This window comes from Centroberyx affinis, unplaced genomic scaffold (assembly GCF_046629955.1).
Source record: "Centroberyx affinis isolate AG114_WGS23_722 - 3 ecotype Tasmania unplaced genomic scaffold, CSIRO-AGI_Caff_v1 ptg000632l_1, whole genome shotgun sequence".
NCBI classification, from domain to species: Eukaryota; Metazoa; Chordata; class Actinopteri; order Beryciformes; family Berycidae; genus Centroberyx; species Centroberyx affinis.
The window spans coordinates 74,573-101,099 of NW_027279259.1; the positions used below are offsets into that span (position 1 = coordinate 74,573).

The 26,527-nt window shown below is 43.9% G+C and overlaps 2 protein-coding genes across 3 annotated transcripts; one reads left to right on the forward strand and one right to left on the reverse strand.

The window, feature by feature from the left end:
- Nucleotides 1-596: 596 nt before the first annotated feature.
- Nucleotides 597-15,079, forward strand: rftn2 (raftlin family member 2). Its single transcript, XM_071518774.1, has 9 exons — nt 597-844; nt 9,033-9,213; nt 10,300-10,408; nt 11,061-11,235; nt 12,351-12,569; nt 13,705-13,811; nt 14,297-14,400; nt 14,570-14,651; nt 14,876-15,079. Exons 1-9 carry the CDS (start codon nt 706-708, stop codon nt 15,077-15,079), a joined length of 1,320 nt encoding a protein of 439 aa, XP_071374875.1. The 5' UTR covers nt 597-705.
- A 2,249-nt stretch (nt 15,080-17,328) lies between these two features.
- mob4 (MOB family member 4, phocein) lies at nt 17,329-26,142 on the reverse strand. Of its 2 annotated transcripts, XM_071518763.1 has the most exons (8): nt 26,073-26,142; nt 25,302-25,364; nt 24,655-24,755; nt 24,473-24,515; nt 23,637-23,723; nt 22,547-22,626; nt 22,275-22,386; nt 17,329-18,744 (listed from the first exon to the last, which is right to left on the reverse strand). In XM_071518763.1, the coding sequence occupies exons 1-8, from the start codon at nt 26,130-26,132 to the stop codon at nt 18,610-18,612; spliced, it is 681 nt and encodes a 226-aa protein (XP_071374864.1). In that variant the 5' UTR covers nt 26,133-26,142; the 3' UTR covers nt 17,329-18,609. The 2 variants fall into 2 exon arrangements, with proteins under 2 accessions (XP_071374864.1, XP_071374865.1); XM_071518764.1 differs by lacking the exon at nt 25,302-25,364 and having other exon boundaries at nt 26,073-26,132.
- Between the last annotated feature and the right edge of the window lie 385 nt (nt 26,143-26,527).

The window sequence follows — 26,527 nt, forward strand, 5'->3', positions numbered from 1 at the left end:
CCATAACTAAAAAATAAATAAATAAAATCAAACAAAATCCCAGGAGCATTTAGGATGAATGTTCCCTCTAAGCTGATACGTTTCATCATTTATCACATTAATCAAATACTATTTTGTCAGTCATCAGTCATTGCTCACTGTGTCCTATGTGGCAGGCACTCATTAAGATGCAGGAATTTTACCATAGGTTAGGTTTTAGAGCCGATACCCCTGAGTTGTGTGGACAGAACAACAAAAAGAATCAAAATACTCAGTAGTAACATTAGATTAAATATGGAGTGAAACTACAGCTGCATTAGGTACTAAACTGGAACGTCAATAAGTATTTTATTTTGAAATTTACAGACGGAAGTTCTATGTGTTGTTGCTCCTAGCTTGACTATGGTAAAACTTTTCTCCAGGGAGCGCTCCTCCTCTCCACGCTTCAGACCTGCGGCCACTCCAGCGGGAGTGCTTTCTCCAAACCTCCGCTGCGTTAAATCATCCTGACCCGCGCTTCTGCTCATAAGTAGCCGGGCTTCCGCGATTCGGCATTACCGCTGATTATCCGTGACCGCTCTGAGGGATTAACGACGCGGACCGAGGAGGATGGAGCCATCCCGTTAAAGTTGAAAGCACAAGGGAAGCTGTGTCTGTCGGCGGCAGAGCGGCTCCTCCGGTGCTCCCCACCGCGCTGTGCGAGCGGTTGTCCCCGCCTCAGAGGCCATGGGCTGCGGCTTGCGGAAACTGGAAGACCCGGAGGACAGCAGCCCCGGGAAGATTTACTCCACCTTGAAGAGACCGCAAGTGGAGACCAAAACGGATACCGTGTACGAGTACGTGTTGCTCGACTTCAGCTTGGAAGGTAGGGGATGATGATGATGATGATGATGATGATGATGATATTGATAGGCTATTGATATTGAAAATGCCATAAATATCAGTACTCCCTAACGAAAACTCACTATAATATTCCCATAGGGACTCCTATATGGAGTTTCTAGTATCCTTATCGTAGTTTATTGTGTTTTTTTTAATACCCTATGATATCACTATAATATCCATACTACTCCTGTATACATATACTGGTGATACTGGTATTGTAAAAGCCAATTTACTATGGAATTACTTTTATAACAGCAGTGGCACTGTATGGACCAGACAGGATGCAGTTAGTGTCCATATCAGCCTGTTTTAATGTAGGTCTGTTAATGCTTTTTTCTTCTTTTTTTTCAACAATGGAACTGTTTTGCCCATTCAAATTGTGACTCACTACACGTGTGAGCAGCATGTAGTACTGGACTTTTCCTAGCAACAGAGCCGTTATTTCAGCCTATCTAGAAATAGGTCAGAGTAGCCCTTCTTCCCTTGACACACACACACACACACACACACACACACACATACACCCCTTCCCATGTGTAAGGCCTATGAAGCAAAACACCTAATGCCCTACCAGAGAAAAACACACCTGCTGTGATATGGAATGTAATTTGAATATGCAGGATAATCTCAGATGGCCCCGGTTGCCATTTTTGAAGGATAATCCCTCTATTGGGGCCTCTGACTGGCTGTTTTGACTGTGACCTATTTGGAAGGAAATGGCGATTAAGTTGTGAATGGGAGCCTACCATGTAAACAGCAGGCTGACGTGATAATGATGGAGGGAAGCACTGATTTGTAAATTAGGGGGTCAGAGAAGTAAATTACAGACACTGCCTTCTAATGACTTTGGGACTATATCCAGCAGGCAGAATGAAGCCTGTCCTGGGCCAAGGGGTCCCATCAAGTCGATTCACCTCGGAACAACATACTGGGACGCAGTTGGTTTGCCCCTGATGGAGACAGAGGGTGCTATCCAGTCCATATGGTGGAGGGACAGCACTCTCCCTCTCTCTACCACTGCTGTCAGTCTAATTACTGTGTCTATCCCAAGGGATTTGGCTGAAATGTCGGATTCCTATGTGTGAGCAGCAAGGTATCCAACAGTATTCCACAGTACGATGGTAAAAAAAAAAGTGTTAAACTTGATCAGTTCAGGGCCTAAATTTAGTGCATTTAGTCTTGAAAGGTGCCTTGTTAAAACAGAGGGGTATTCTTGTCCCCCACCAGTAACAGGCCCATGACCCACACAGCAGTCGATGCAGCAGCCAGTTGTGGGAAGTCGAAGCCGTCTGACTCTTTCTGCCTGTCATCAGCAGGGAGTCATGGGTTCTGCTCTCAGCCAGCCTCATAATCGCAGTGAATCATAGCACTGCCAAAGACAACCACAGTGATGCCAGTCTGCAGAAGTCATACGCAGTCCACTGAGAGTTTGGTTTTAGAGGCATTTCTTTGGTTTAACAAGACTGCAAAGTGTTTGCTTTATTAAGTCTTAAGTTTATCTTTTCATAGCGTCTGAATTGGTCCAAAAAAGAAGTGAAACTGTAATGTTATTGCAGCTCTTTGTTGATTCAGTCACGTTTCCTTTTGCCAGTGGACAACATGGGTTTGGGTGTCAGACTAAGTTTATTTGACTAAGTTTTAATTCTAATAAGCAGATTTGCAAACAAATAATCTTATTTCCAGACTTCAGACATGTACTGTTTGAGTTATTCAATTCACTGTCAGTGAGTGCGATTGTGATTTGTTTAGTATTATCACATAATTTGCCAAATCTCAACAAAATTAAAAATGTCTTGAAAACATTCTTAGAGGTGTGGAAGAATGCCACCAAAAAGCCAATCAGTTTCATTAGATGTGTGTTTCCCTGGCTATTTTCCTGCCTTTCTCTCTTCAAACGAGCCCCTCCAGGGTTCACTTGGCGGTCTGAAGCCACCTCTCTCAGAGGGACCAGGGAGAGGGTATTTGATGTGCACCCAAGTTCACTGGGGTTTTATCTCAGCTCCCCAAAGGAGCTCAACCAAGGAGATCAAAGGCCCACAGTTTGACTGAACAGCGCCAAACAAGGGAGGTGTGAAAGTACACCGAAATGATGTGTTAATATTAAAGGAAAAACCCAACCTAAAACACTAAAACGGCTACTGGTGATATGTTTTGCATTCCTGGGTCCAATTTGTTGTTTGGTGGTGAATTTTTCTTATTTCTGTGGATATCTGGCCAAACACAACGTGATGCCATGTTGAGATATTTCTAGTTAAATTTCACAATAATACATTTTAATAATTATATACTGCTCAGTAAAGAACAGACATGATTTGTTAAAAATGATTTTCTCAACTGCTACAAACTGAGGAACTGAAGTGTCCAACGCCTGACTCACTGACCTGAATGTGCCTCTTGATGATCACAGCGACTTGGCAACAGCACTGCGGTTAAAAACTATACATATTTACTGTATATCAAAGACAAATTGCTTTTGCTTCTTCAGACTGATTTCACGCTGGTGAACTTTGGTGAACTTGCCCTTTGATGAATAGCCAGTTTAAAGAGGAGGCGTGAAGAGCCAGTAGTAGTCTGCTTTAGGGCATGTATTGTTTTGGAGCGTTAATAACCGCATGTGTCAGTACGCTCCATTCCTGAGCAGCACCTGGCCCACAGATGCCTGACAGTCAAGAGACGTCCATATATCTTCTTGTTGTGGAACTTACTGAACGGTCTGCCTCCACTGGGTTGGGTAGGTGTGGTGCGCCCGTGCCTTCCTCTACTGCAAATGTCGATTCGCCTTATGGCGCAGCGGAGATGCCAGCTTCAGTAGTAAGGTCTTCCCAAACATTACTGCGTCTCTAGTCAGCTCAGGTCATAGTAATGATGAAGGACTGTCTCCAACCTCTCCTGCACTTTCAGAGCCACATGTTCATCCAAACAAACAGATCAAACAGCAGTTGGCAAGCAGGTCTGCAGGTCGGTGGCCAAAAATCCACAGGCTGACTTGATGATGAAGTGAGGTGCAGCCAGTCAGTGGTATGGGATGTCCATGAGGGAGAAGGCATTGTCCCTAGTTCAGCTGTGGTAGGCCGCTCAGGTTATGGGGACTGGGTGGCAGTGAATGTGAAAGAGAGAGAAATCGGTCTGACTTTGGACAGCAGCCCAGCTACGCTAGTTAGCAAATGCCTTTATTGTTTTCAGCTTCCTCCCAACCTAGTCGGTACAAAGGGATCTTAAAAGACTGAATTTCTGATCGTTTACCCGCTGTCTCCCAGCAGCCATTGATTACTGTCCAGGCCATGCAGCCGGATGGTATTACTCTAATACTGATAACTCTCTGTACTTTGGATCTGGTTGATTGTGGATAATATCACTGCTGAGTGAATGAGGTTTTGGTATTAGCTGATAGATGACTGCTGGGTCTACCGTGAGGAGATTAGCTCCCCAGCTCACCCCACCCTGCTCTGCCCCACCCTAGCTTTGCTTCTCCTTGAAACTACGGCGCGTTTCTGGGACACACACACAGTGACTGTCACACGTTCAGCTCTCACTGTCATCTCATTCACTCTTGAACTCTCTCACACATACACACACATGTACACCAGCCCCCATCCGTCTCCCAGCCCTGTGCCCAGTAGCAGTAGTCCTCCCAGTCAGCTTGGCCTCCTTTTAGACGCCCATTACTCCTACTGAGAGCGGAGGCTGGAGCCAGGGGCAGGCAGCACATCAAAGTACCTAATGGCTAATGCTTCCCCCAAGCTGATTGCTGCTCGCTGGGTGCATAGCCCACTAGTGAGGTGTGTGTGTGTGTGTGTGTGTGTGTGTGTGTGTGTGTGAGAGAGAGAGAGAGAGAGAGAGCGGGAGAGAGAGAGGGAGAGAGAGAGGGAGAGAGAAGGAGCCAAGTTCTGAGACTTTAAAGAGGGATTCATACTTTGCCACATCTTCCTGGGTATCCATCTGTTCTTTCCATGGTGTGCTGCACACATTGTTTTCTTACTTGTTCAGCTCCCTCCAGTGAACATAACGGCCATTGCTTTTGGTGATTCGGCCACTTCACACCTCCCGTTCACATCTTTCTGAGCCTATTTATTCAGCAGTCGAGGGGGAACGCTCATTAAACTTTTGAAGGCCACCCATTTTTCCAGTGATTTGACAAATTTAGATTTTGCAATTTGCACATCATGTAGCTCTACAAGCACAATTTCTCTGTGAAGAAAAATTGTACGAACCTGCGAAGACAACAAACCGTGTTTTTCTTCTTCTGACAAATGACTTGACAGTAAAGTATGAATCTAGCCTAAAGGCTTTAAAACAGAGAAATAATGCTAGCCTGTATTTCACTACAAGGGAACCGGTGGCGTGCGTGGAGTCATTGAACTCAAATGGGGTGATGATGGGAATAAAGGATGATTCGAACGGGGGCAAAGAGATGGCAGGTCAGGAGATGAATAAATGGGAGGATGCGCAGGGATTTGCAGATGGAGAGATGGCTTAACCTGAAGTGAAGTGTGTTCATTAGTAGCTGGATGGATGGAGGAAGGGATAGATGGATGAAATGAAGGATGAGGGGACTGAGGGATGAATTGCAGCCTTCCCCCAGTCCGCCGAGAGATAGTGACTGATTTGTTCCAAGGTTGTTTGTGAAGATGATGCCTACCTAGGCCTTTGTATACTGTCCTGTCTGCCTGTACTCGACCATATTTATTTTATTCCAGGGGTGAGTGCTGCAATCTTCCATAATCTCTGTCTAATCTGGGAGTCTAGTGGTCTACGATGGATTATTTCAGATTAAAGTCACTATTTTGATTATTAAATTTGGAGGAGACTGCAAGGGCAGAGCAAGGCGGCACAGACCTGAACTTCACCCTAAACACACTGTGGATAATCAATTTGCCCTGAACCTGATTCCCTCGTTGCCTGACTTCAAAGGACTCTTGATTGGCATAATGTGGCTAATGTTGAGCTAATGTAATGTAATGATTTGCTGACAGAGATGGCCACATTAGTAGGTTAAGTGCCTCCTCTAATCATATTAGGATTAGCTTTTCCTCTTGTTCTATCTGTCTGTCTCTCTGTCTCTCCTCTGTCTTTTTTGAGTGAGCTCTCCATATTGAAAAGAGTGCATCGTTTTCCTCTGTGTTTTCCTTTCTGCCACCTTCATTCCTGCTCGTTTTTTTCCCCCCCTAATAGTGTTACTGTTCTTTCCTTTGCTCCAGTTGCCAAGCAGCTTTCTCTTTTTCACACATTCACAAGCTCTCCCTTTCACACATGGGCTCTCTGGCTCATAAAATCTATCTTGTAACCCCTTCTTTGGCTCTGCCCACCCCTTCTTGGGAGCTCATTCCCCCACCCCCACCCCCCCTCCCCTCTTTCCCTCCCTCCATCCCGTTTTCTCAGCTCGGTCGCCCCTCTCTTTGCCCTCAGTTGTTGCTCCACTCCGCTCCGCTCTTCCTCTTGTTTTTTTACCCCTCCTACCAGTTCCCACCTTCCGATACCATGCATCCCCTCTACTACTTCTCTTCCCCTTTCCCCCCCTTTTCCAATGCTCCCCTCTTCCTCTCCTCCTCCTCTCCTCCTCCTCTCTTTTGCTCCCACACTGCACTGAACAGAGGCCTCAGTGTGTGGGTTGACGGGGGCGAGTGGCAGCAGGAGGGGAGGGGTGTGTGTATGTGTGTGTGTGTGTGTTAGAGGGGACTGAAAGCAGGGGAGGAGAAGAGCAAAAAGCGGCAACAAAAGCCCTGGTTAGAGGTGTGTGTGTGTGTGTGTGTTGTGTGTGTGTGTGTGTGCGTGTGCGTGTGTGTGTGTGTGTGTGTGTGTGTGTGCGTGTGTGAATGACATCACAGTCCTCTTGGGAGCCATTAGTGGCAGTGTTGTCTGTCTCGCCGTCCGGAGGTGTGACCCACCGTACACACTGATCCTGCCAGTTTCCAACAAATACTTGACTTCAGTGGGGTCTTTTTAAAAGTTTCCCATCCTCTACTAACTTTGGTTATTTGTGTTCACCAGCTACAGCATGTTTCCCTGTGTCAAATGTAAATACACCTGGAGGACTTTACAGTGTTTGGACCCAAAGAGTTGGCAGTAAACCTGAGTTGTGTGTTCCAGTCCCTGGTTTATTAGTTTCACTGGTTCTGGTGGTCTTTAGTCTCATAATGCAGCCAGCCAACCAGCCCATTCACACCCTGCAGTGGTCTCAGCTGTGTACTGGTCTCACTGGTCTCAGGGGTGTTTGTGTGTGAGAATGTGGGGGTTGCAGTGAGGAATGCTCTCTCTCTCTCTCTCTCTCCCTCTGTCTCTCTCTCTCTCTCTTGCTCTCGCTGTCTTGCTCTGTCTCTATCTCGCTCTCTGTAAAATGCCATTTTTGTGTGTTGAAAACTTGGAATGCGTTAAGTATGTTTTATGTATTTTTTGTCTTCACACACTGTGTTTGAGTGTGTGTGTGTGTGTGTGTGTGTGTGTGTGTGTGTGGGGCACACAGCCAGCCCCTCTGTGAACAGCCCCTCTTTGTGGACACAGGAAGTATGGTGATGGTCACAGGGATTGCTAGCCAGAGCCGTGAGAAAAGCAACAGCACTCAGCAAACAACACAAGACTCAACCAGCACACAAACAACTCCGTAACACCTCGCTCTTTACTCCTCTAAGCATTAAACAAATGAATAACAAGTGAACAGAAATCAGATCTACAATATGACAGTATTAGAACATTTTCCACTCAGATATCACTTCTTTAATAATGAATGCTAGATTGATCAGACAAACTGTGTCACAGCAGCATGAAGATTATGCCCAGAGCAGCTAAACACAGCGTGTGTGTGTGTGTGTGTGTGTGTGTGTGTGTGTGTGTGTGTGTGTGTGCCCTAGTCTCAGAACCACACCTTTCCCCTGGCACAGAGAACCGGTCCCACCACATCACACACCACAGCTGGAGCAGCAGCACTAAAAATATACATTATGTGTGTGTGTGCATGCGTATATAGATGCGTTACGTAAGCACGCGGTGATGTGGTGTTTCCCTCAACATGCCTGGGTTTGTGGTTTCATTATGGGTTTCTCGGAAGAGGCAGACCTCAGATCAGCCTTTGGACGCATCAAAGCCGGTGCTTTGGAAACATTAACTGACCCAGGATATTGAATCCCTCAGACAAAGAAGCATATACTGTATGTCTGTTTTAAACTTTCGGGTTTTAACATTGCAATATCTATAACTGGCAGATAGTGGTGTGGACATATTATAAGACAGTAGATGCAATTATATGAATTAAATGCAGACTTACATGGTTCTGTCTGTGAAGGCTTACTTTATAGTGAGTTACAATTTCAGTTATGGTGATTATTGCTTCACCGGATATTTAATTGGATGAAAGATGGAGGGGGCAGGGTGGAGAGAGAGCTGTCAGCCCGTTAGATGTGTGTTAAATGCCGTAAAATGCCTCCTGCCCTGGTTTTTACTGTGTTGTTGCAGTGATGACATGTTGCGGTGAGGAGTGTTTTCCCTGCTGTAATACATGACTGAGACTGAATGAATGGTACGCTCCATCATCATCTGCAGACCTTGTGTGTGTGTGTGTGTGTGTGTGTGTGTGTGTGTGTGTGTGTGTGTGTGTGTGTGTGTGTGTGTGTGTGTGTGTGTGTGTGAGTGTGTGTGTGTGTGTGTGTGTGTCCCTTCCTCTCTCTGCTAGCGACAAGGGAATAGGAATGGTAAAGTCATTATGCAGCAGAATCAGACCTTTACAGAAACTCCCCCAGCTAGGCCCTGATCCACCGAAAAGCTACTAAATCTAAAATGATTCATGGGTTTTAGCAAGTTGTTGAAATTTTTACGCTGTCAGTTAGAAGATCCAGTCTTTCCAGTTATGTTAAGATCGGTTGTGTCTGTCTATGATCTGGGTTATATTTAATTTTCATGCAACCAGAGGGCAACACAGCAAGCCACATTATGAGTCTTCACCTGTTGGATTGTATCCCTTTTTATGCCTCCCTATCGATCTGCTGTAGTCACTAAGAAACTGTAGGATTTTTAGTAAGTCCTTGTTGATTTAGGCTGATAAGAGGGGTGTATTTTTACATTTAAAAAAATCTTACCTACTGCAGGTTTAATGTTTTTCAAATGCAATTTACTGACTTGTTCTGCCTCTCTCTCCATCTTTCACCCCTTCTCTCCATCCCACCCCTCCATCCATGCAGGTAGCCGTCCTACGGTGCAGTATGTGGCTTCTCTGTGCGAGCTGCCCCAGGCCCTGCAGCCCTACTACACCCAGGGCTACGTCCTGACCGCCCTGCACCCCATCATCCTGTCTGTGGGGCGAACCCGGTCCCTGCCCTTCAGCCTGCTGTACCGCGCCATCCTGGCACGACCCAGACCCAGGTACACACACACACACACACACACAAACACACGTTTAGACTGGTGAAGACTACATTCATTCCCTAACTTAATCCTCATTTTAACCTTAAACCAAAGAAAGCCCTAAACCTAAACTTGCCCCTTAAAGAAGGAAAAATGTCCTCGTTTTGAAGGATTTTACTCATCTTTCTATCCTTGTGAGGACATCTGGCCCTCAGAAGTCTAGACATACAAGAACACACAAACATACATGCAACCTGTCTGTGACTCCTCTGCCTCTGTCACAGCCGCCCCTCACACACCCGCCTAGCCTCCGTGCACACACATTCGCTCACAAGCTCACTCTCTAGTAAATAGATGAATGATAGATGAAGTCAGTTTCATATTTAATGCGGAGCCCCAGTAGGAGGTCAGACTGGCGTGCCTGGAAGGGGGGGGGGGGGGGGGGCTGCTCTAGACGATGTTTTGGTTTGGCTCGGTCCTTGTGCCTATAGGCAAACACCAGGATTGCCATTGGCTAGGAATTTACCCTGACGACAGCGTTCCCTCAGCAGCCAATGGAATCCAAGCATCTCTCTTGGAAGGTTTGATAGGTTGGGGTCGTACAGCTATGATAATAATTTTATAAGATGACTGTGGTGATAGTGAATAGGTGATGTTAATGATTGCAGTTTTATTGTGCTAAATTAATATTGAACAACAGGGAAATAACCCATGTGACCGCTTCCTTTTATTTTGCAGAAGCCGACTCTCTTTCATACTGAAAAGTCGAATGTGATGGCTGTATGGAAACTATTGTAGTCTAAATTGTTGTTTACCCTTTGTGTAATTGCTTAGAAGGTAGCCGGTAGCCGCCTCATGCTGAGCCAATGAATGATTTATGGGTTGGTGTCTGCAACTGAGTGACAATTACAAATGAACTATGAACTCTCCAGCTGGACAAGTTCAATAGGGTTGGTGCTACTAACCCAGCAATTCCCCACTGATATGAATGTAATAGCTAACAATCAAAGCCATCTGTATCATGTATTTATAACAGTTATTGCCATATAATTGATGTTGGTATGTTTTTGTGTGTGTGTGTGTGTGTGTGTGTGTGTCTTCCAGTAAGCAGACGATGTCCATGTGTCACAGTGTGCCAATGCTGAGGGTGGAGGAGTGGCCTTTACCTGGAGATTCACTGACTGGTGACACTGTCAGAGCCCTCATCGACAGGGTCAGTCATGTGTTATTTACTGCAGCTCAGAAACCAGAAAAATGTCATCTAGTCTAATCAAGACATGTTTATTTATATAGCCCTTTATCACAAGCATGTCTCAAAAGACTTAACATACCCATCATATACATGTCATATACATACCACATCACTATATACCATAGGCAAAAGCAAGGCAAACTTTATTTATATAGCACATTTCATACACAAGGCAAATTTTATGTGCTTCACATAAAACACAAAAAATACATAGTTTGTCAGGTAAAATGACATTATCAACTCATAAAATGACATTAAAAAGAAAAGATATATATATATATACCATAAAATTTGAATAGAACTTTCACTTCACATGAATTAGATACTGCTCAATAAAGTACAGACATGATTTGTAGAAAATGATTTTCTGTACACATTGACAAAGTCTGATAGCATACTGGCTTAGAGGAGTGAAGTGTCTCACTGACTGACCTGAATTTGTCTCTTGATGATGGGAACATATCACATTCAATAGTGAGTTTGACTTCACCTTTTTGTGGGTAAATAAAAGCAAGTGGGCAAATGAAAGATACTCTCCTGCATTGCCTTGTATAAACGATGCTGAGCTAGACGGTTACGGTTTGGTTTACACTGGGCGGGGTCTGTCTGGCAGGTGAACAGTAGTGCCCGAGGGGGCGTTCGATTCGTGGGCTCCGTCCTCCAGCAGGTGAGTGGGGTCAGCAACGGCAGGGTGAACAGTCCGAAGAGGGGCTGTCGCTCACCCCCACGCACCCCTCCTCGTACCCCGCCAGGGGACAGGGAGCTGGAGGAGAACACCTACAGCCCAGGTGAGATATTCTGTCCTCTTCTCCTTTTCACATCAATAAATCGTTGCCACATTAATTTTGAGACATTAGTATAATTATTGTAAACAAATGAGACCGGCCTCTGTGCTGAATTTCACATTGTGTGCCACTGGGTCGGATTTCATGGGAAATCTGCTGGATTGATTTACAGCACAAAACAGGAAGAGAGCGCTGATCTTTCAGTGCAAACAGAGCTAAAGCTTTCAGAGATTCTCGCAATGGCAGATGGAGGAAGGAGTGAAAGACCGATGAAAAAATCACTTCCAACATCTCTTCAGTAAAGCGAATGACTGAAGAAGCAACGTCCTCTTTGTGACGGGTTTTATGGGAAATGTGGTCTTCATTTTGCAAAACACTAGCACTAACAACACCACTGGCATGAGATAAGATGATGAGATAAAACTTAATGAATCCCTGTGGGGATATTGGCTAAATAAAGACAGTGGCCACCAATTGTCTCCACCATGGTCTCATCAGTTTACCGTAACCAAGGTAACACAACAGACTTGAGAGTGATATATTGATGTTTGAAAATGCCACATGTAGCTTTAATTCTCTTGGAGAGGAGAAAGTCCAGCAATACATGCAGTACTGAGAGCAATGATTTTTAATAAAATCATTGTACTATTGTACATGTTTTTTACTAATAAAAGTCATTGTTCTCAGTACTGCAAATGTTGCTTGGATTTCTTTTTCCCAGTGATATCTGCCAATCCCATGCACCTTGCTAGAGGGTGAAAGTTGTACCACAATACCATTTCAACATGCTTGATTGTCTCATACCTGGGGCTTTGAGTCTGGCCTCAGTGGGGCAGCTGTCTCTTTGCCTACTCACTAGGGATTAATTTTTCCCCAAAATATCCCATTTTCAATCCCTGGATTAAAACCTTCGTCTCGTTTTCTGAGGCAGAGCAATAAATGCTTTATTTCAACCCATGTCTCTGGGAAATCCTGGTATTAACTCTCCCATTCATGCTCATACACCCGTACATAGACGCCACCTTCCCTTTTTGTTTTTACCTCACAAATCTTTCTCACTGACTCTCATCTTTCTCTCCCCTCGTTCTTCCTCTCTCCTTTGCCCTCCCTCCTTGCAGACCTCCGGCTGCTGGTCTTCTTCCACTCCTGGGCCCCGGGCTGCGCTCCTCTGGACTCCCTGGCCTGTCAGTACCACCAGGGGGCGCTCTCCATGCGCGTCTCCAGGAAGGGCCAGGTGGTCAGCGCGCTGGAGGCCGACTGGCTGGAGCTGACCGCCGCCTACTACCGCAAGGGCTGGTCGCTGGTGGACTCCTTCGTCTACTGGGACACGCCTAAAGGTAGTTTCCATGTCCCACTGACTGTCTGAAACCGTCCCGACCTGCCAGTATAGCCACAGTACAGCTAGAAATTTCATTACCAGTGTAGACGCAGAGGGAATAACCATCATATCAGGATACAACAGGACACCCAGTCCACTGATGAACAGCTGCATCACCGCTGATCCAGCTCAGACTCTATATCATATAATACTCCTATAATAGACGGCCTTTCCTTTAGCATATAATACTATAGCCTTTCTTTCCCAGCAGGCTTAGAAAGTAGTCAGCAGTGTTTGTGTGTGATAGTTGATGTATGAAGAGTTCACCAAAGAGCCAAGAGAAATGAGATGTCCCATGCCTTTTTATAGGGAGACAGGGTGGGATTAGCGAAAGAGAGAGAGAGGGAGAGAGAGAGAGCGAGAGAGAGGGATTAGGAACACTTTGTCTGCCCTCGACCCATCATCATATTCACAAATCCACATCTGCCTCCATCGCTGTAATTCTTTCTCTCTCTGCTCATTATTCCGCTCGTTACGATTTTTGCGTTTTCTCATAAAAAGTTCAGTCTGGTTGGGACACCACACACACAGGCACGATTAGTCACTTCCTGTTTTGGCTGTCCCCCCCCCCCCCTCGTCTCTCCCACTGCATCTATATTTGGAACTGTCTTCCTGACCTTAGCGACCCCACTTCCTCTTCCACCATGGACTGGCAGCCATCCACATCATCTGTAGACATCTGATGCCTGGAATTATAGGAATATACACACACTCTTACATGTACTGCAACAATAACCCCCCCCCCTACTACACACACTGTCTTTCTTATTCTAACTGCTTGCACACATGCACTCATGAGCACATGGGAGCTCACATGCACACACACACACACACACACACACACGACCTACCCTACTTCTTCAAACTAGTTCATTGCCATCTCAATGACATTCTCTCCCCTTTAGCAGAATCTTTATGCTCCCTCTTTGAAGATTTATTATATATTGGTCTTTTGTTGCCTGGCAGTGTCATGAATTTGGTGAATGTTAGAATAGTTATTGTCTACTCCTCTGACCCAATCATCATTATGACCCCATGTTAGTTTGTAATATGATTTTCTGTGCATGCTATAGTGAGTTTTGTGTGTGTTTCAGGTGAGCCAGTGCCCAGGTCACTGGAGGGATTATTTGTCTATGAGGAGAGAAGCACCTCCCCTCCTGCCAACGACACTATTGTTGTAGAGCAGTGGACTGTCATCGAGGTCAGTAAGGGATTCGGCGTGTGTGTGTGTGTGTGTGTGTGTCTAATAATGATTGTGCATGGCCTCATTTGCATGAAAACAACTTATTGTGGAATTGAAAGAGTGCTGAATTCAGTAGGCAGTGTGATTTGTTCAAAGGAGAGTGGGTAGTCCATTTTATTCTTTTATTTAGACTGTGGGGGCGTAGAGAGGGAGACATATGTGGTTCCAGTTGGAGGACTGAACCACTCCACTCTGTCTGGGAACAATAACTCTTAACTTAATGGCTTGTGAAATGGGTACCGGTCCCGAAAAAACTCAACTTCTATCAAAAACTCCACCCCACTCAGGACAATTCAATTATTCTGCTTACTTTCCTTCATCAAGATGTATAACTGGTGGCACAACTAGACATTTCGGCCTCTTGCCTCCTTCAGTAGCTGCCTTATCTATCGCTGGCCCTAATGTGTGTGTGTGTGTGTGTGTGTGTGTGTGTGTGCACCTAGGGCTCCAATGTGAAAACAGACTACGGGCCCCTCCTTCACACTCTGGCTGAGTTTGGATGGCTGCTCACATGCATACTACCCACACCCATCATCCGACACGACAGGTAACACACACATCCACACACACTGCATCCACACAGGTATCTATCTAAAATGTCTTGGAAAATTGACAAAGCACTTATTGTCATTTCATGCTGTGTACTGTTAAAAGATTAGGATTTTTCTTTCTGTATTTTCCATAGGCTAACTATCCTTCTGTGTTTGTCTGTCTAGTGATGGGAACCTGGCCACCAAGCAGGTGGTGTTTCTGCAGAGGCCCGTCAGAAGCCATGCAGCAGGACAACAGAGGAACCAGGTAAGATGAAGATGAATGGAGTGATGGATGGAGTGATGGATGGATGGATCAGCCTCCCCTTACTACAAATCTTCAGTAGTAGCAATAACAGGGAAAAGCTTTTTATGGGACTCTACTGCTCCCTGTGGGACAAAGTTGAAACTGCACTTCATTGTGCCACAAGCTGAACTGGAGTCCTTGTCTGTTTCTCTGACCCATCTCTCTATCGATCTCCTTGTCTGCAGGCTGTGTCTGTACACAGTGAGGTGTCCAGCCGCTCGGTGAGTCGCGGAGTGACCAGCCCCGTCCCCCCCGAGGAGCTGTCCCCTACTACCGGTGGCATCGGGGGCTTTCCGGTGTTCGGAGGGGGGTACCCCAGCGCCTTGTCCCACCTGGAGGAAGGGGGCTTTGAGCAGGAGGAGGGGAAGGCGGAGGTTACCTGCATGTAGACACCCTACCCTGCATCTCAGCTTCCCCCCCTTGACTTAAACATTGGCAGATGACTGCAGAGAATATCCAAGGCAAAGGATGGGAACTCAGGGTGGCAGGACAGACTATTAAGAAGACCACATCTGCACTGTAGGTCCTAGAGAAGCGTCGCAGTGTGACGGCGAGGTCAACAGACTCCACGTTCTTAACCCCTTCCTTTTTAACAGAGATCGTAATGTAGAAGAAAAGAACTCAGCACTTTTTCATGTTTTTAATGAAGCCATAATGAGTATGATGTATTATTTAGAAGTGGATCTATGTCCAGCCATTTTTTTTTAAGATTTATTCTGGGGGGGGAGGGGGGGACTAGTCCATGGGAGATACTTTAAATGACACATTTTCACATTCACTCTTCGGTGATTGCCAATTTCTGTTCAGTTCTGGTGCTCAAAGGAAATCATGTCACTAATATTTGTTAAGGATTCTTTCGGATGACTATAGAAAGTATGCACACTTACACACACAACTGTCATCCGAACAGCCATCAGCACATTATGGACACAACACGCTGGTGACCAGGAGAGCGAGGAGAGCCCTCCTCCACTAAGGGCTCTAGGGAGGAGGGCTCTATTTTTTCTTGGGATCCAGCTCACCAGTCTTGAAATTTACATTTGGGTTCCTTCACAGCTGATTAGTTTTTCTTGATTTGGGAGCTTCCCCTCTTCTCTCCCCTAGCCCTTTCCTGACCCTCCAAGATGTTCCAACACCTCTTCGTCTTCACCCTGCGACACCTCTTCTGTCTCAAGGTGACACAGGTCAGACAAACAGCGCTTTGTCTTCACGGCTCCTCTCCTCGCCTATAAACACAAGGCAGGATGTGAATATTTATCATGCAGACGGCACACAGTTGTCTATGTGTGTTGGTACTGAGAATAGCCAGGCCGTGCAATATGCAGCCGCACCACGAGCGTTAGCTCCTCTGGCCTCAGTGAAGGTGCTGGTTGCCTGGAATAGCTCAGTTTTACAGATTTATCTGTGTGAGGACGCAGGGTCTGGAGGATTTTACATGCAGTTCTGTGGGATCGCAGCAAGGTGCTCAGTAATATGTTGTGAACTGGGGATTGGTTGGGGCCAGCTGAATGTCGGTTCAGTTCATTTAACATGCATTTTTAATAGGCATGCTTTTGCATTAGTTTCTGAATGGGCTGAATACAACTGAGTTGACCCCAAGCAAAGAACCACACACACTCTATTGTTTTGTTACCTGATCGGTGCTAATTTGTTATCATTCTGGAAATGTTTATGGGTTTTCATGCACGTTTGCAAGTATTACTTCATCAGTCATGGTATGAATGCACATAATTTCTCCAGTCAACACTGCAAATAGCTGGTTGTTGTTACACAGCTTAATGGTACTGGCAATCCACCTCCTTTGTTCTCCTCTGTAATGGATGCAGTTCTTCAGAAACAAACCCCTTGTGTTGAAGAAATGACTAAATAACTATTTTGTAATGCTAATAAAGGGAAACGATGGCTTTTTTTAAGGGGACACCATGCTGCTGTATATATCCTAGATGTTAACATTAGTATTAGTAATGACAGACCCGGGTTTCTACTACTTGTGTTGCTCTTAAATTGGATTGCTTTTAGTGTTTTACCTTTTTGGGGAAAAAAAAAAACAAGTGCACCACAAGTACAGTTCAGTTATTCCAATGATGTGTTCTCCACCCAGGTATGATTCGTAGATCTTTTTAAATAGATGTTTTTGGCTCCTCAGAATCCCCATCAGGGATCAATAAATGTCAGTATTAATATTCCAGCCTTTCTTTTTTGGAGTTGTACATTTTGCTTCTTTTATCCTTGGTGTTTATTGTATTAAAATAGTTATTTCCCTTGTTCATGAGTTGTCCTTTGGTCTTCTCATACATTAACTAGAAGGGCACTCTGAAGTGCAGAACTCCGCCAAGGTTCGTGCTATTATTGCTTGTTCGTGAGTCGGATCCGGATCCGCTCCAAAATTTAATGGGTTCTTCCTTGGCCCATACTACACCCTTCCACGAAGTTTCATGAAAATCGGGCCAGTAGTTTTTCCGTAATCCTGCTAACAGACAAACGGCACCGAAAACATAACCTCCTTGGCGGAGGTAATAATTATGAGTCATTCCAATCCCAATCCATCTTTACATGAGTGGCACTGCTAGTTTCACACCTATATTTCAAGAACTGAAATTTAGTGTTCCTTAATATGAAAAATGCCAACACAACCAGCTGGGTAACAGTTCTTTTTTATTAACAGACATCATGAAAATGTCGACAGTAACAAAATTTTTAGTCCATTTAAAAAAATAAAAAGTGGGTCGGATAGACAAGACTCCTCCCACAAAATAACTTAATGAGGGGGAGGGTAAAAGAAGGGAGGTTGTGCTCCAATAAGTGAAAATGTAGCCTACATTCCACCCTTCCTTGCAGTATTTGCTAATCTGAAATGCTTGAACCAGTAAAAACTAGCTTTCAGCAGCGTAGTTTTTGCCAATCAGGTCATGTTACATCAGTTACTATTACGAGAAGGAAAAGGGAATACCAGACACATTTTACACAGTAATAAAATGGGGGCATGTCACAAAGCAGGATCAGAGAGTTAGCCAATGAACCTTCCTAGATATTCTGAAATAACATTTCAGAGGCCATATAGAAAGAGAAATAGCGTAACTGACTGCTAGTACACTTACAAAGCTAGATTTGAAGTTTCTTTGTTCACTACTACACAAGCCACATCTACATTATGTGTTTTTATAGCATTTTGAAGTCAGCAGGCTAATTTAGTGATCCATTCCATTGGATACCCCCAAACGGGCTGGTAAGCAACACAAGCAAATAGAAAACAGAAGCAACAGGGAAGACAGAAACAAAAAAAAGTGAAGCACCATCAGAAAACATGATAGTGAATTAAGAGACAGGGGAGTGGGGTTATATACAAGGGGGCGGCTGTCAGTGTGTGCCTTTGTCAACAACACAGATCACCATGATTACATAGGTTTTGCAAATCCAGCTGCTCAAAAGATTAAAGCAAAAGTTCCCTACAAGAGTAGTGTGAGAGCATGGCTGTATCCAGAGACAACTGCGTCAGCCCTGTGGCGTAGACACTAGTGTGAATCTGAGCGGACAGAAAGGGTGGGAATAGGATGGTGGAAATGCCATCTCATCCTTTGCAGGCATGGCCGAACTCTGCACCCAATAACCTATAACCTTACGTCCTCAGAGATAGACACAGGTGACTAGGGAGGAGGGACACGGACAGTGTTGCTGGACAGGAGCCATAATACACTGTAGTGTGTGTGTGTGTGTGTGTGTGTGTGTGTGTGTGTGTGTGTGTGTGTGTGTGTGTGTGTGTGTGTGTGTGTGTGTGTGTGTATGTGTGTGCTGTATGTGCAGGTGTCTGAATGCCGGTAGAGTGAGTGTGTCTCCTCTGTATTGTGTGTAAAATTTCATGTATATATGTGAATGTGTGTGTGCACGTGCCGTGTGTCTCTCTTATCGCAGCAGCTATATCTTAGGCCTCGCTCTCCCCAGCTGATGAGGTGTTCTGGACTTCCTCCTCCAGAATGGGCACGATCAGGTTGTCCTTGGACATCAGGTTGTACTTCATTACAAAGCGCGTGAACCGGTGACACAGGAACGTTTCATTCTGCACACAGACACACAAGAAAAAAAAAACAATGACAAATGCTGCATCCTAATCCTACGTCATTCTCTGGCCCTGCTCTTCTTCATTCATTTTTAAGTGAACAGGGCTCAATGCATCCACTCTGGAAAGCAATTCATGCTCATTGAGGCAGGCATAATAAGAATAAGCCAGACTTTTTGCACATAGAGGGGAATAAAAGGGCACTTTAAGGCTTAATTTTCCCCTTGGATTTATAAGGACTGTCTTGGGACTTTATTTCAGCTCTTTCCATATCGTAAGCATGAAAATCCCACGCATGCATACACTATTCCAGTAATAATCAACAATAGACATAACCCTCGTAAACACCACCAGCCTATTTCCTGTACAAGTTATTATAACCCTGAAAATTTAATAATCATAACACCCAAACCCCAAACAAGCTCTAGGTTGCCATCTGCGAGTAAGCCCTCCTGTGAATCTGGGCAAGTTTTATGTAACCCACATGCTTTTAAATCCAGAAATGGCCTGGGGTTGATGCATTTAAACATCAGAAGTCTATGCAAACAATTTAAATTCGATCACCTGAGAACTCTTGTATCACAGACTGAACCCGATATCCTGGTTCTGACAGAAACCTGGCTTAAACAGAGTATACATAATTCTGAGGTTTCCCTACATAACTATAACTTGTACAGAATAGACAGAGTTGGAAGAGGGGGTGGTGTTGCTATATATGTGAAGTCATGTTTATCTGTTACTGTTTTAAATGCTGTCACTGTACCTCATTCCTTCAAATTTATTGCTCTGAAAGTTAACCTATCTAGTAATAATTAAATTAATGTGGTGGGTGTTTACAGACCACCCTCAGCTGTCTCTAGTGCAATTAATAAATTAGCAGTCTTACTTGCTCAGTACAATAACTCAGAGATGCTGGTTCTAGGTGACTTTAACCTAAATTGGTTGATGAACGATTCAAATAGATTGAAATTGTCACACATCTCTTTTAAACTGTCACAGCTGATTGATGAGCCAACCAGACCTAATTTGAAGGACCCTTCAAAATCTGCTTTGATAGATTTGATTCTGTCCAATACGGAGGACAAAATTACTGCCTCTGGAGTTTTTGCGCTTGGCTTTAGTGACCACTGTCCTCTAGCCTGCGTAAGAAGCGCCAGACTGGAAAGCTCAAGCTCTACAATTGTTATCAAAAGAAATTTAAAAACTTTTAATGAACAGGCAGTGACCTCAGTGACCTTGCTGACAGTAATATACATCACACATCTGAAATACCAGATGTAGATTTGGCATTGGAATATTTTGCTATCTTGCTATCATTGATAAACATGCAGCTTTTAAAAAGCTTAGGGTTAAAGATAGATCAAGCCCCTGGTTCTCCACAGAATTATCAATGATGTTCAAGGCAAGGGACAAAGCCTGGGCTCGAGCGAGGCGTACTGGTGAAGCAACCCATTGGCTGACTTTTAGACAACTCAGAAATAAATGCACATCCTCTTTGGGAAAAGCAAAAGCCAATTATTACATTTTTATTTTATTAATTTATCTCTAGCTCTTCTACAAATCCGTCAAAATTCTGGAAAGCAGTAAATGTAAATAAAAACAAATCCTCTATATCTATTCCTTCTCATGTTATGTTCAATGACTGCTTGATAAATAAGACATCAGAGATTTGCCATGCTTTCAACACACATTTTGCTACTGCTGGAAATCTGTTTGATACGATATATTCAGGATCGGCTCTTAGTAGTAAGCCTTTGGCTCATGTGCCCTCCTTAAACCATACCTCTCAGTTCACCCTACAGGCCTTCACTTCCTCTGTTGTTAAGGAGGCACTTCAAGCTATCGATTGCAGGAAGGCAACTGGGGAGGATAAACTAGACCCGTATTTTTTAAGGCTCTGCCCCATTTATTGCTGAACAAATTACACATCTTTTTAATCTTTCTATCTCTACTGGCGTTGTCCGTCAGGTCTGGAAATCTGCACATGTAGTCCCACTGAATAAGGGTGGTGATAAAAATGATCTTAATAACTATCTGCCAATTTCCAAACTGTCCTGTCTTGCTAAAGTCCTGGAGTCATTAGTTAATAATCAGCTCAAATCATTCCTCTCAAAAAATTCTGTGTTAACTCCACACCAATCTGGTTTCAGAGCTAAGCATAGTACTGTCACTACTACTACCTTGGTTGTGAATGATATTGTTTCTGCTGTTGACAAAGGGAAATATTGTGCTGCCGTCTTTGTCAATCTAACAAAAGCATTTGACACTGTTGATCATGCTATGCTCCTACAGAGGCTGTGTGATATTGGCTTTGATTATAAGTCCTGTAAATGGTTTCAGGACTACCTGTCTCATAGACAGCAATGTGTGATTTGGGGAAATGATCGTTCTGTATATTTACCACTGTCAAAAGGGGTTCCACAAGGTTCAATATTGGGTCCTATCTTGTTCACAATTTATATCAACAATATTACATCCTTTCTAACAAACTGCAATGCCCATCTTTATGCGGATGATACAGTTCTGTATTGCTTTGCTGATACTGCGCACTCAGCTGCTGAAATCCTACAACAAGCCTTTAACAAATTGCAAGACGCACTTTTTAATTTGAAATTAGTCCTGAATTCAAAAAAGACTAAATATATGCTATTCTCTCGAGCCAGAAATATTGTGGACAATAGTTTGCATATTACCACTCTGAATGGACACAATATTGAATAAATATCTTGGTATCTGGCTGGATCAAAAAGTTACTTTTAAATTTCACATTGACACACTTGTCAGCAAGCTACGACAAAAAATTTGATATTTGTACAGAAACAAAGCTAATTTTCCTATGTTCAGTAGGAATCGGATAATTGAGGCTGTCTTCTTGTCTGTTTTGGATTATGGTGATGTTATCTATGGACACGCCTCTGCCTCCACTCTTAACCCCTAAATTCAGTTTATCGCTCCACCCTAAGATTTATTACCGCTGACAGTTATTCCACACATCATTGCTTCTTGTATGAAAAGCTTGGGTGGGCATCCCTAACAGTAAGACGTGACAGGCATTGGTTTCTCTTTATTTATAAAACCCTTAATGGCAACGTGCCATCATATATTACTTCTTTATTAAATTGGTCCTATAGTCACTATTCAACTCCTTCAAGTGAATGACTAATGCTCGAAGTACCACGTACAAACACTGAATTTGGAAAGACTGCCTTTAGTTTCTGTGCTGCACACACCTGGAACACTTTGCAACATACATTGAAACTGGACACAATTGTACATTTGGGTCAATTTAAAACCATAATTGCAAACTGCAGTCTGCACCACTCATGAATGTAACTGTTTTTAACTGTTTGGTTGTGTTCTGATGTTGTTTGTTTATTTGTTTTCTCGTTGGTTGTTTTTTATGTGTATTTTACTCTGTACTCTCGGCATCATTGTAAATGAGGGTATACCCTCAACGATCTCCGAGATCTAAATAAATGTTGAATTGAATTGAATTTGCAGGCACCCTGCCCTTTTCCAAGCAAACTCACCTCATACTTGTCAAATATCTGGCGGTGATGGAAGTAGGCGTGAGAGAATATCCTATAGATACGACGGCACACAGAACCCAGCTTGGCCACAGACGACTCCTTGATGCTAACCCTGGGAAGAAAATCACAAACTGTTAGTTACTGTTGTGTAAAATTATTCACAGTGAACATGAAGCAACAGTACTGTACATCAGTTGTGTTGTATCATATTGGTCTTCTCCATATCAAACTCCATTTCATTTCATATTCCCATTGTGGCCATGGTGCCTAACCTGCTGGGGAAGTATTTATTGCTGTTGAGAAGGCAGGCAGCTCCGTCCAGCGTGTGCCTGGTGTAGTCAATGGCAGGGCACTGTGGACACAGCAACAAGAAAACACAATGCTTACTGTACAAGTAACAGCAACATTTCTGTTTTTCCTCACATGAAGCCAAATCCAAATACACCAGGCTCAAGGGAAGGGTGACATTTCTGTTTATGGTAGTAGCCTGTACAGAAGTGATGGGCAGTATCCTTTACAATCTCAACTACATAGAAATAGCAGCCTCGCGTTTGTATGCCTCCGCCAATAAACTTTGTTTTATCATTGCAAGGACAGTCTTTATTTATTGAACATATATAATTAATGTGATTATGAGGTCAACTTAAAGGATTTTGGTGTCTGCAAAAGTAAGTGACAGCACTTCCACCGTTTTTGTAGAATGACCCAAGATCGTTTTCTCAGCTACAGTGGTTAGCAAAACATTATGATGTCACAGTGAACTTGACCTTTGAACTTTTGGATATAAAATGTCATCACTTCATCATTTTATCCTATTAGACATTTGTGTGAAATTTTGTCATAATTAGCGTATGAATTCTTGAGTTATGGCCAAAAACGTCTTTTGTGAGGTCACAGTGACCTTGACCTTTGACCTCCAAATTCTAATCAGTTCATCCTTGAGTCCAAGTGGACGTTTGTGCCAGATGTAATGAAATTCCCTCCAAGCATTCCTGAGATATCGAGTTCATGAGAATGGGACGGACGTGAGGTCACAGTGACCTTGACCTTTGACCACCAAAATCTAATCAGTTCATCCTTGAGTCCAAGTGGACGTTTGTGCCAAATTTGAAGAAATTCCCTCAAGGCGTTCCTGAGATATCGCGTTCACGAGAATGGGACGGACGGACGTACAGACATACGGACCAACGGACGGACAACCCGAAAACATAATGCCTCCGGCCACGGCTGTCACCGGCGCAGAGGCATAAAAATATATGACCCTTGTAGCAAAGGAGTGAACTACAACCCTGAGAACATGATGCCGTTAACATAGGAATCCCCTTTAGCCAGCAGCTGAGGAGGAGGACAGTCTGGACTCACCTCTTTGGGCGTCTTGTGGGCAGCACATAGAAAGATCCACTGCTCTGTGGCTGTCATCTGGGTGCAGGTGTCTGGGTGGCACTCACTCTGAAGGGAGGAAGAGCAAGGGTCACCACAGTGGACATTATCTTGAGACTAGTCAAACTGGACATACCTTTAAAGACATCTTCCTCAAAGGAAAAATTCACCTTTAATAATTCACTCCTACACTGTTACATATCACAAATATGTGATGCTCATTGCATTCCAGGAGTTATTTTGTGATGAAGTGGACTAAAGATTTATCTTTTTGGTGGACCAACTTTCCCTCGACCTGTCTCTACATTTCTACATTTCCCAGAATGCCTTTCGACAACCCCCAGAGAAGGTGCCTGAACTTGTTGCATCCAGCTGTAGGTTATAAGTGTAGGGAAGAGCAACAGTGATAGCATAGTAATTGCAAGAGAGCAAGAGCTTGTCCAGTCAAGAAAAAGTCACACCCCTTACTCAAAACGCAACACGTCTTGAAGCTGCATTGCATTCTGGTCTATCGGGGCTACTATTGGTGGAGAAACTGGTCTCTCTGTCTCTTCTATGATGGATTTCTCCCTATATAATTGTTGAATGTCAGTGCAAAATTCTGATCTACCAGGGACATAGGGATTATTTTGGTGTCCATGTTCTCTTGATAAATTGAGCCAATCTCCTTTATGGCCTTCAATTTTAAGATGTCACCCAGATCCTTACACTTAGTACTCATTAGGGATTGAGACAGCAGGATCTGACGAGTGTCCTCAAATCAGAAAACTGTAACACTTAAACTTGACCTGAATGTTTGGTGGGTGGAGCACACTTACCTGCAGTTTGACTGCTAGTCCATTGAGCTCCAGGCAGAATTGCCTACAATTAAGACACAGAGAGAACCAGAGACAGAGCACAGAAAAGAGAAGAAGAAAGAGGGCATGAGTGTGTGATCCAGCTTGATACAACCAATATTTGTATTTATGCTATCATATGGTCATGTTGGTCTTCTACATACCTGAGGTGCTCGTACTTCCACACCCCCTCGTCCTGGCCCTCTGGAGGCTCCAGGATCTTGTCGATGTTGGAGCAGTCTGACCGAATGTTCTGCTGAATGTACTGTAACAGAGACGCCACAGACCCAACAGTAGAAACCCTCCGTCAGTCACAGCAACATAGCAACATAATTTCCATCAACCTTGATATAGCCCTGGTCTGCTGCAAGGCCACACTGCATCTTTTTTATTGTAGGCTTCTAAAATTAGGGTCTTTGTTAGGCAATTCAGTTGAGGATCCTAGTCAGTTGAGGGCTCTAGCAATTATCAAATCCAAAATGGACCATTGTGATATTATACAACATACACTCAGGGGAAATGTAGCTCAAATTTGACTCTACCACCATGCCACTTCTCCCGGGTTAAAAAGACTAGAAGGGTGGGGAACATGGACTGACTCACACCAACACCCACTCTCTGTTAATATCTCTCTCTCTCAGTAGAGCAGCCACAACTCTTGGTTAATCATTCCTGTATTTTAACCATACGATTTTTGTACATAGTGACTGATTAACCAAACCCTGAGCTTGTCTTGTGTGACACATATGCATTAATAATCTCTCTCTCACACACACACACACACAGACACACACATAACATGACAACACACCTGTTGAACAGCCAGGGTGCTGTCCATCTCCTCAAAGGATTCATCCGGCCAGTTGTAGAAATCCTACGCATGGAGGAAGGGCAAATTCAGTCCACACTCATTAGTCGACAAAGCTGGCGCAGTAGCATGGCTAATGCTAATTATCAGCTGACGTTAACCCACATTAGTGAGACAAGCTAACCTTAGCTGAATGTCACTGTCATCACGTTATGATACCGGAAAAATATGACTGGAGTAAAATGATACAGTTAGCTTACGTTTGGTAGCAAGTAAATGTTTCGCAAACAGTTCAGAGTAATACGCAGCTAGCGAGTGACATTTGCTGAACAAGTAACGCTAAAAGTTAGCAAACGTTAGCTTTTCTTGCTATATAACAAACAGCTACAGAGCTAGCGCTAGCATGTTAGCTGGGATGAGACCGTTTCCTGTTATTGAGACACTCAGAGACCATTAGGTGGCAACACAGTTTGACCGTTGCTGTTTGTTTTGAGTATTGTACATTAACTTTATTAGCTAGAACAGCTATTTCGGTGTATTGTTTATCATAAATATCTCCGTGAGATGGAGCGACACACAAGTCAAGCGACTTGTTTACTCCGGGAAATAGACGGAGCCTCAGTCAGCTGGCCATCTCCAGGCCAGGCCCTTCCTATCTGTAGTCTGTGACCCAGTTGTCGAGAAAAGTCCAGCACATGAGTTCAGTTAAACATCATATACTCGTGAGACTTATTCACACTATTTTTCTAATGTTTTTGGTGTGTGAAAACGTACCTTTGCCTTGGTTCCAGGCCGATTCCTCCTGAGAACTGCAGTACCCTCCGCCATGACCATCTCGACAGAATACCCGGATGCTTCTGAGGCTCTCTGTTGTACCAGCGGAGCAGCAGACTCGGATATGATCGGCACGCTCGGAACACAGTCGCGCGCGCGCGCACACACACGCCACATTTTATTTTGTTTTCTTTATCAAGCACAGTTTATCCCAAACACCACTGCACCACACTGAGATGTAACCAGTGATGTAGTGGAAACTAGAAAGCTCGTAAAATATGAGCTCCAGTCGTGATTATTATTATCTAAACAACCACCAATGTAAACATATTTTCATAAAGTACAGACTGCAAACAATACATATCACCAGTGATATAGTTTTGACTATATCGTGGATAATCTATTACTGCAGTCATGATCATGAAGCAAACAATGATATACACCAATAGTACATT

Bases quoted from the DNA above. Each gene is read 5' to 3' on its own strand.
- rftn2 (XM_071518774.1), top strand. From the start codon at position 706: ATGGGCTGCGGCTTGCGGAAACTGGAAGACCCGGAGGACAGCAGCCCC. The intron at 9,214-10,299 runs GTACACACACAC...TGTGTCTTCCAG, and splicing joins CTGGCACGACCCAGACCCAG to TAAGCAGACGATGTCCATGT. The intron at 14,652-14,875 runs GTAAGATGAAGA...CCTTGTCTGCAG, and splicing joins CAGGACAACAGAGGAACCAG to GCTGTGTCTGTACACAGTGA.
- mob4 (XM_071518763.1), bottom strand. From the start codon at position 26,132: ATGGTCATGGCGGAGGGTACTGCAGTTCTCAGGAGGAATCGGCCTGGA. The intron at 23,724-24,472 runs GTAAGTGTGCTC...TCCTCCCTTCAG, and splicing joins GACTAGCAGTCAAACTGCAG to AGTGAGTGCCACCCAGACAC. The intron at 22,387-22,546 runs GTTAGGCACCAT...TTTTCTTCCCAG, and splicing joins AATAAATACTTCCCCAGCAG to GGTTAGCATCAAGGAGTCGT.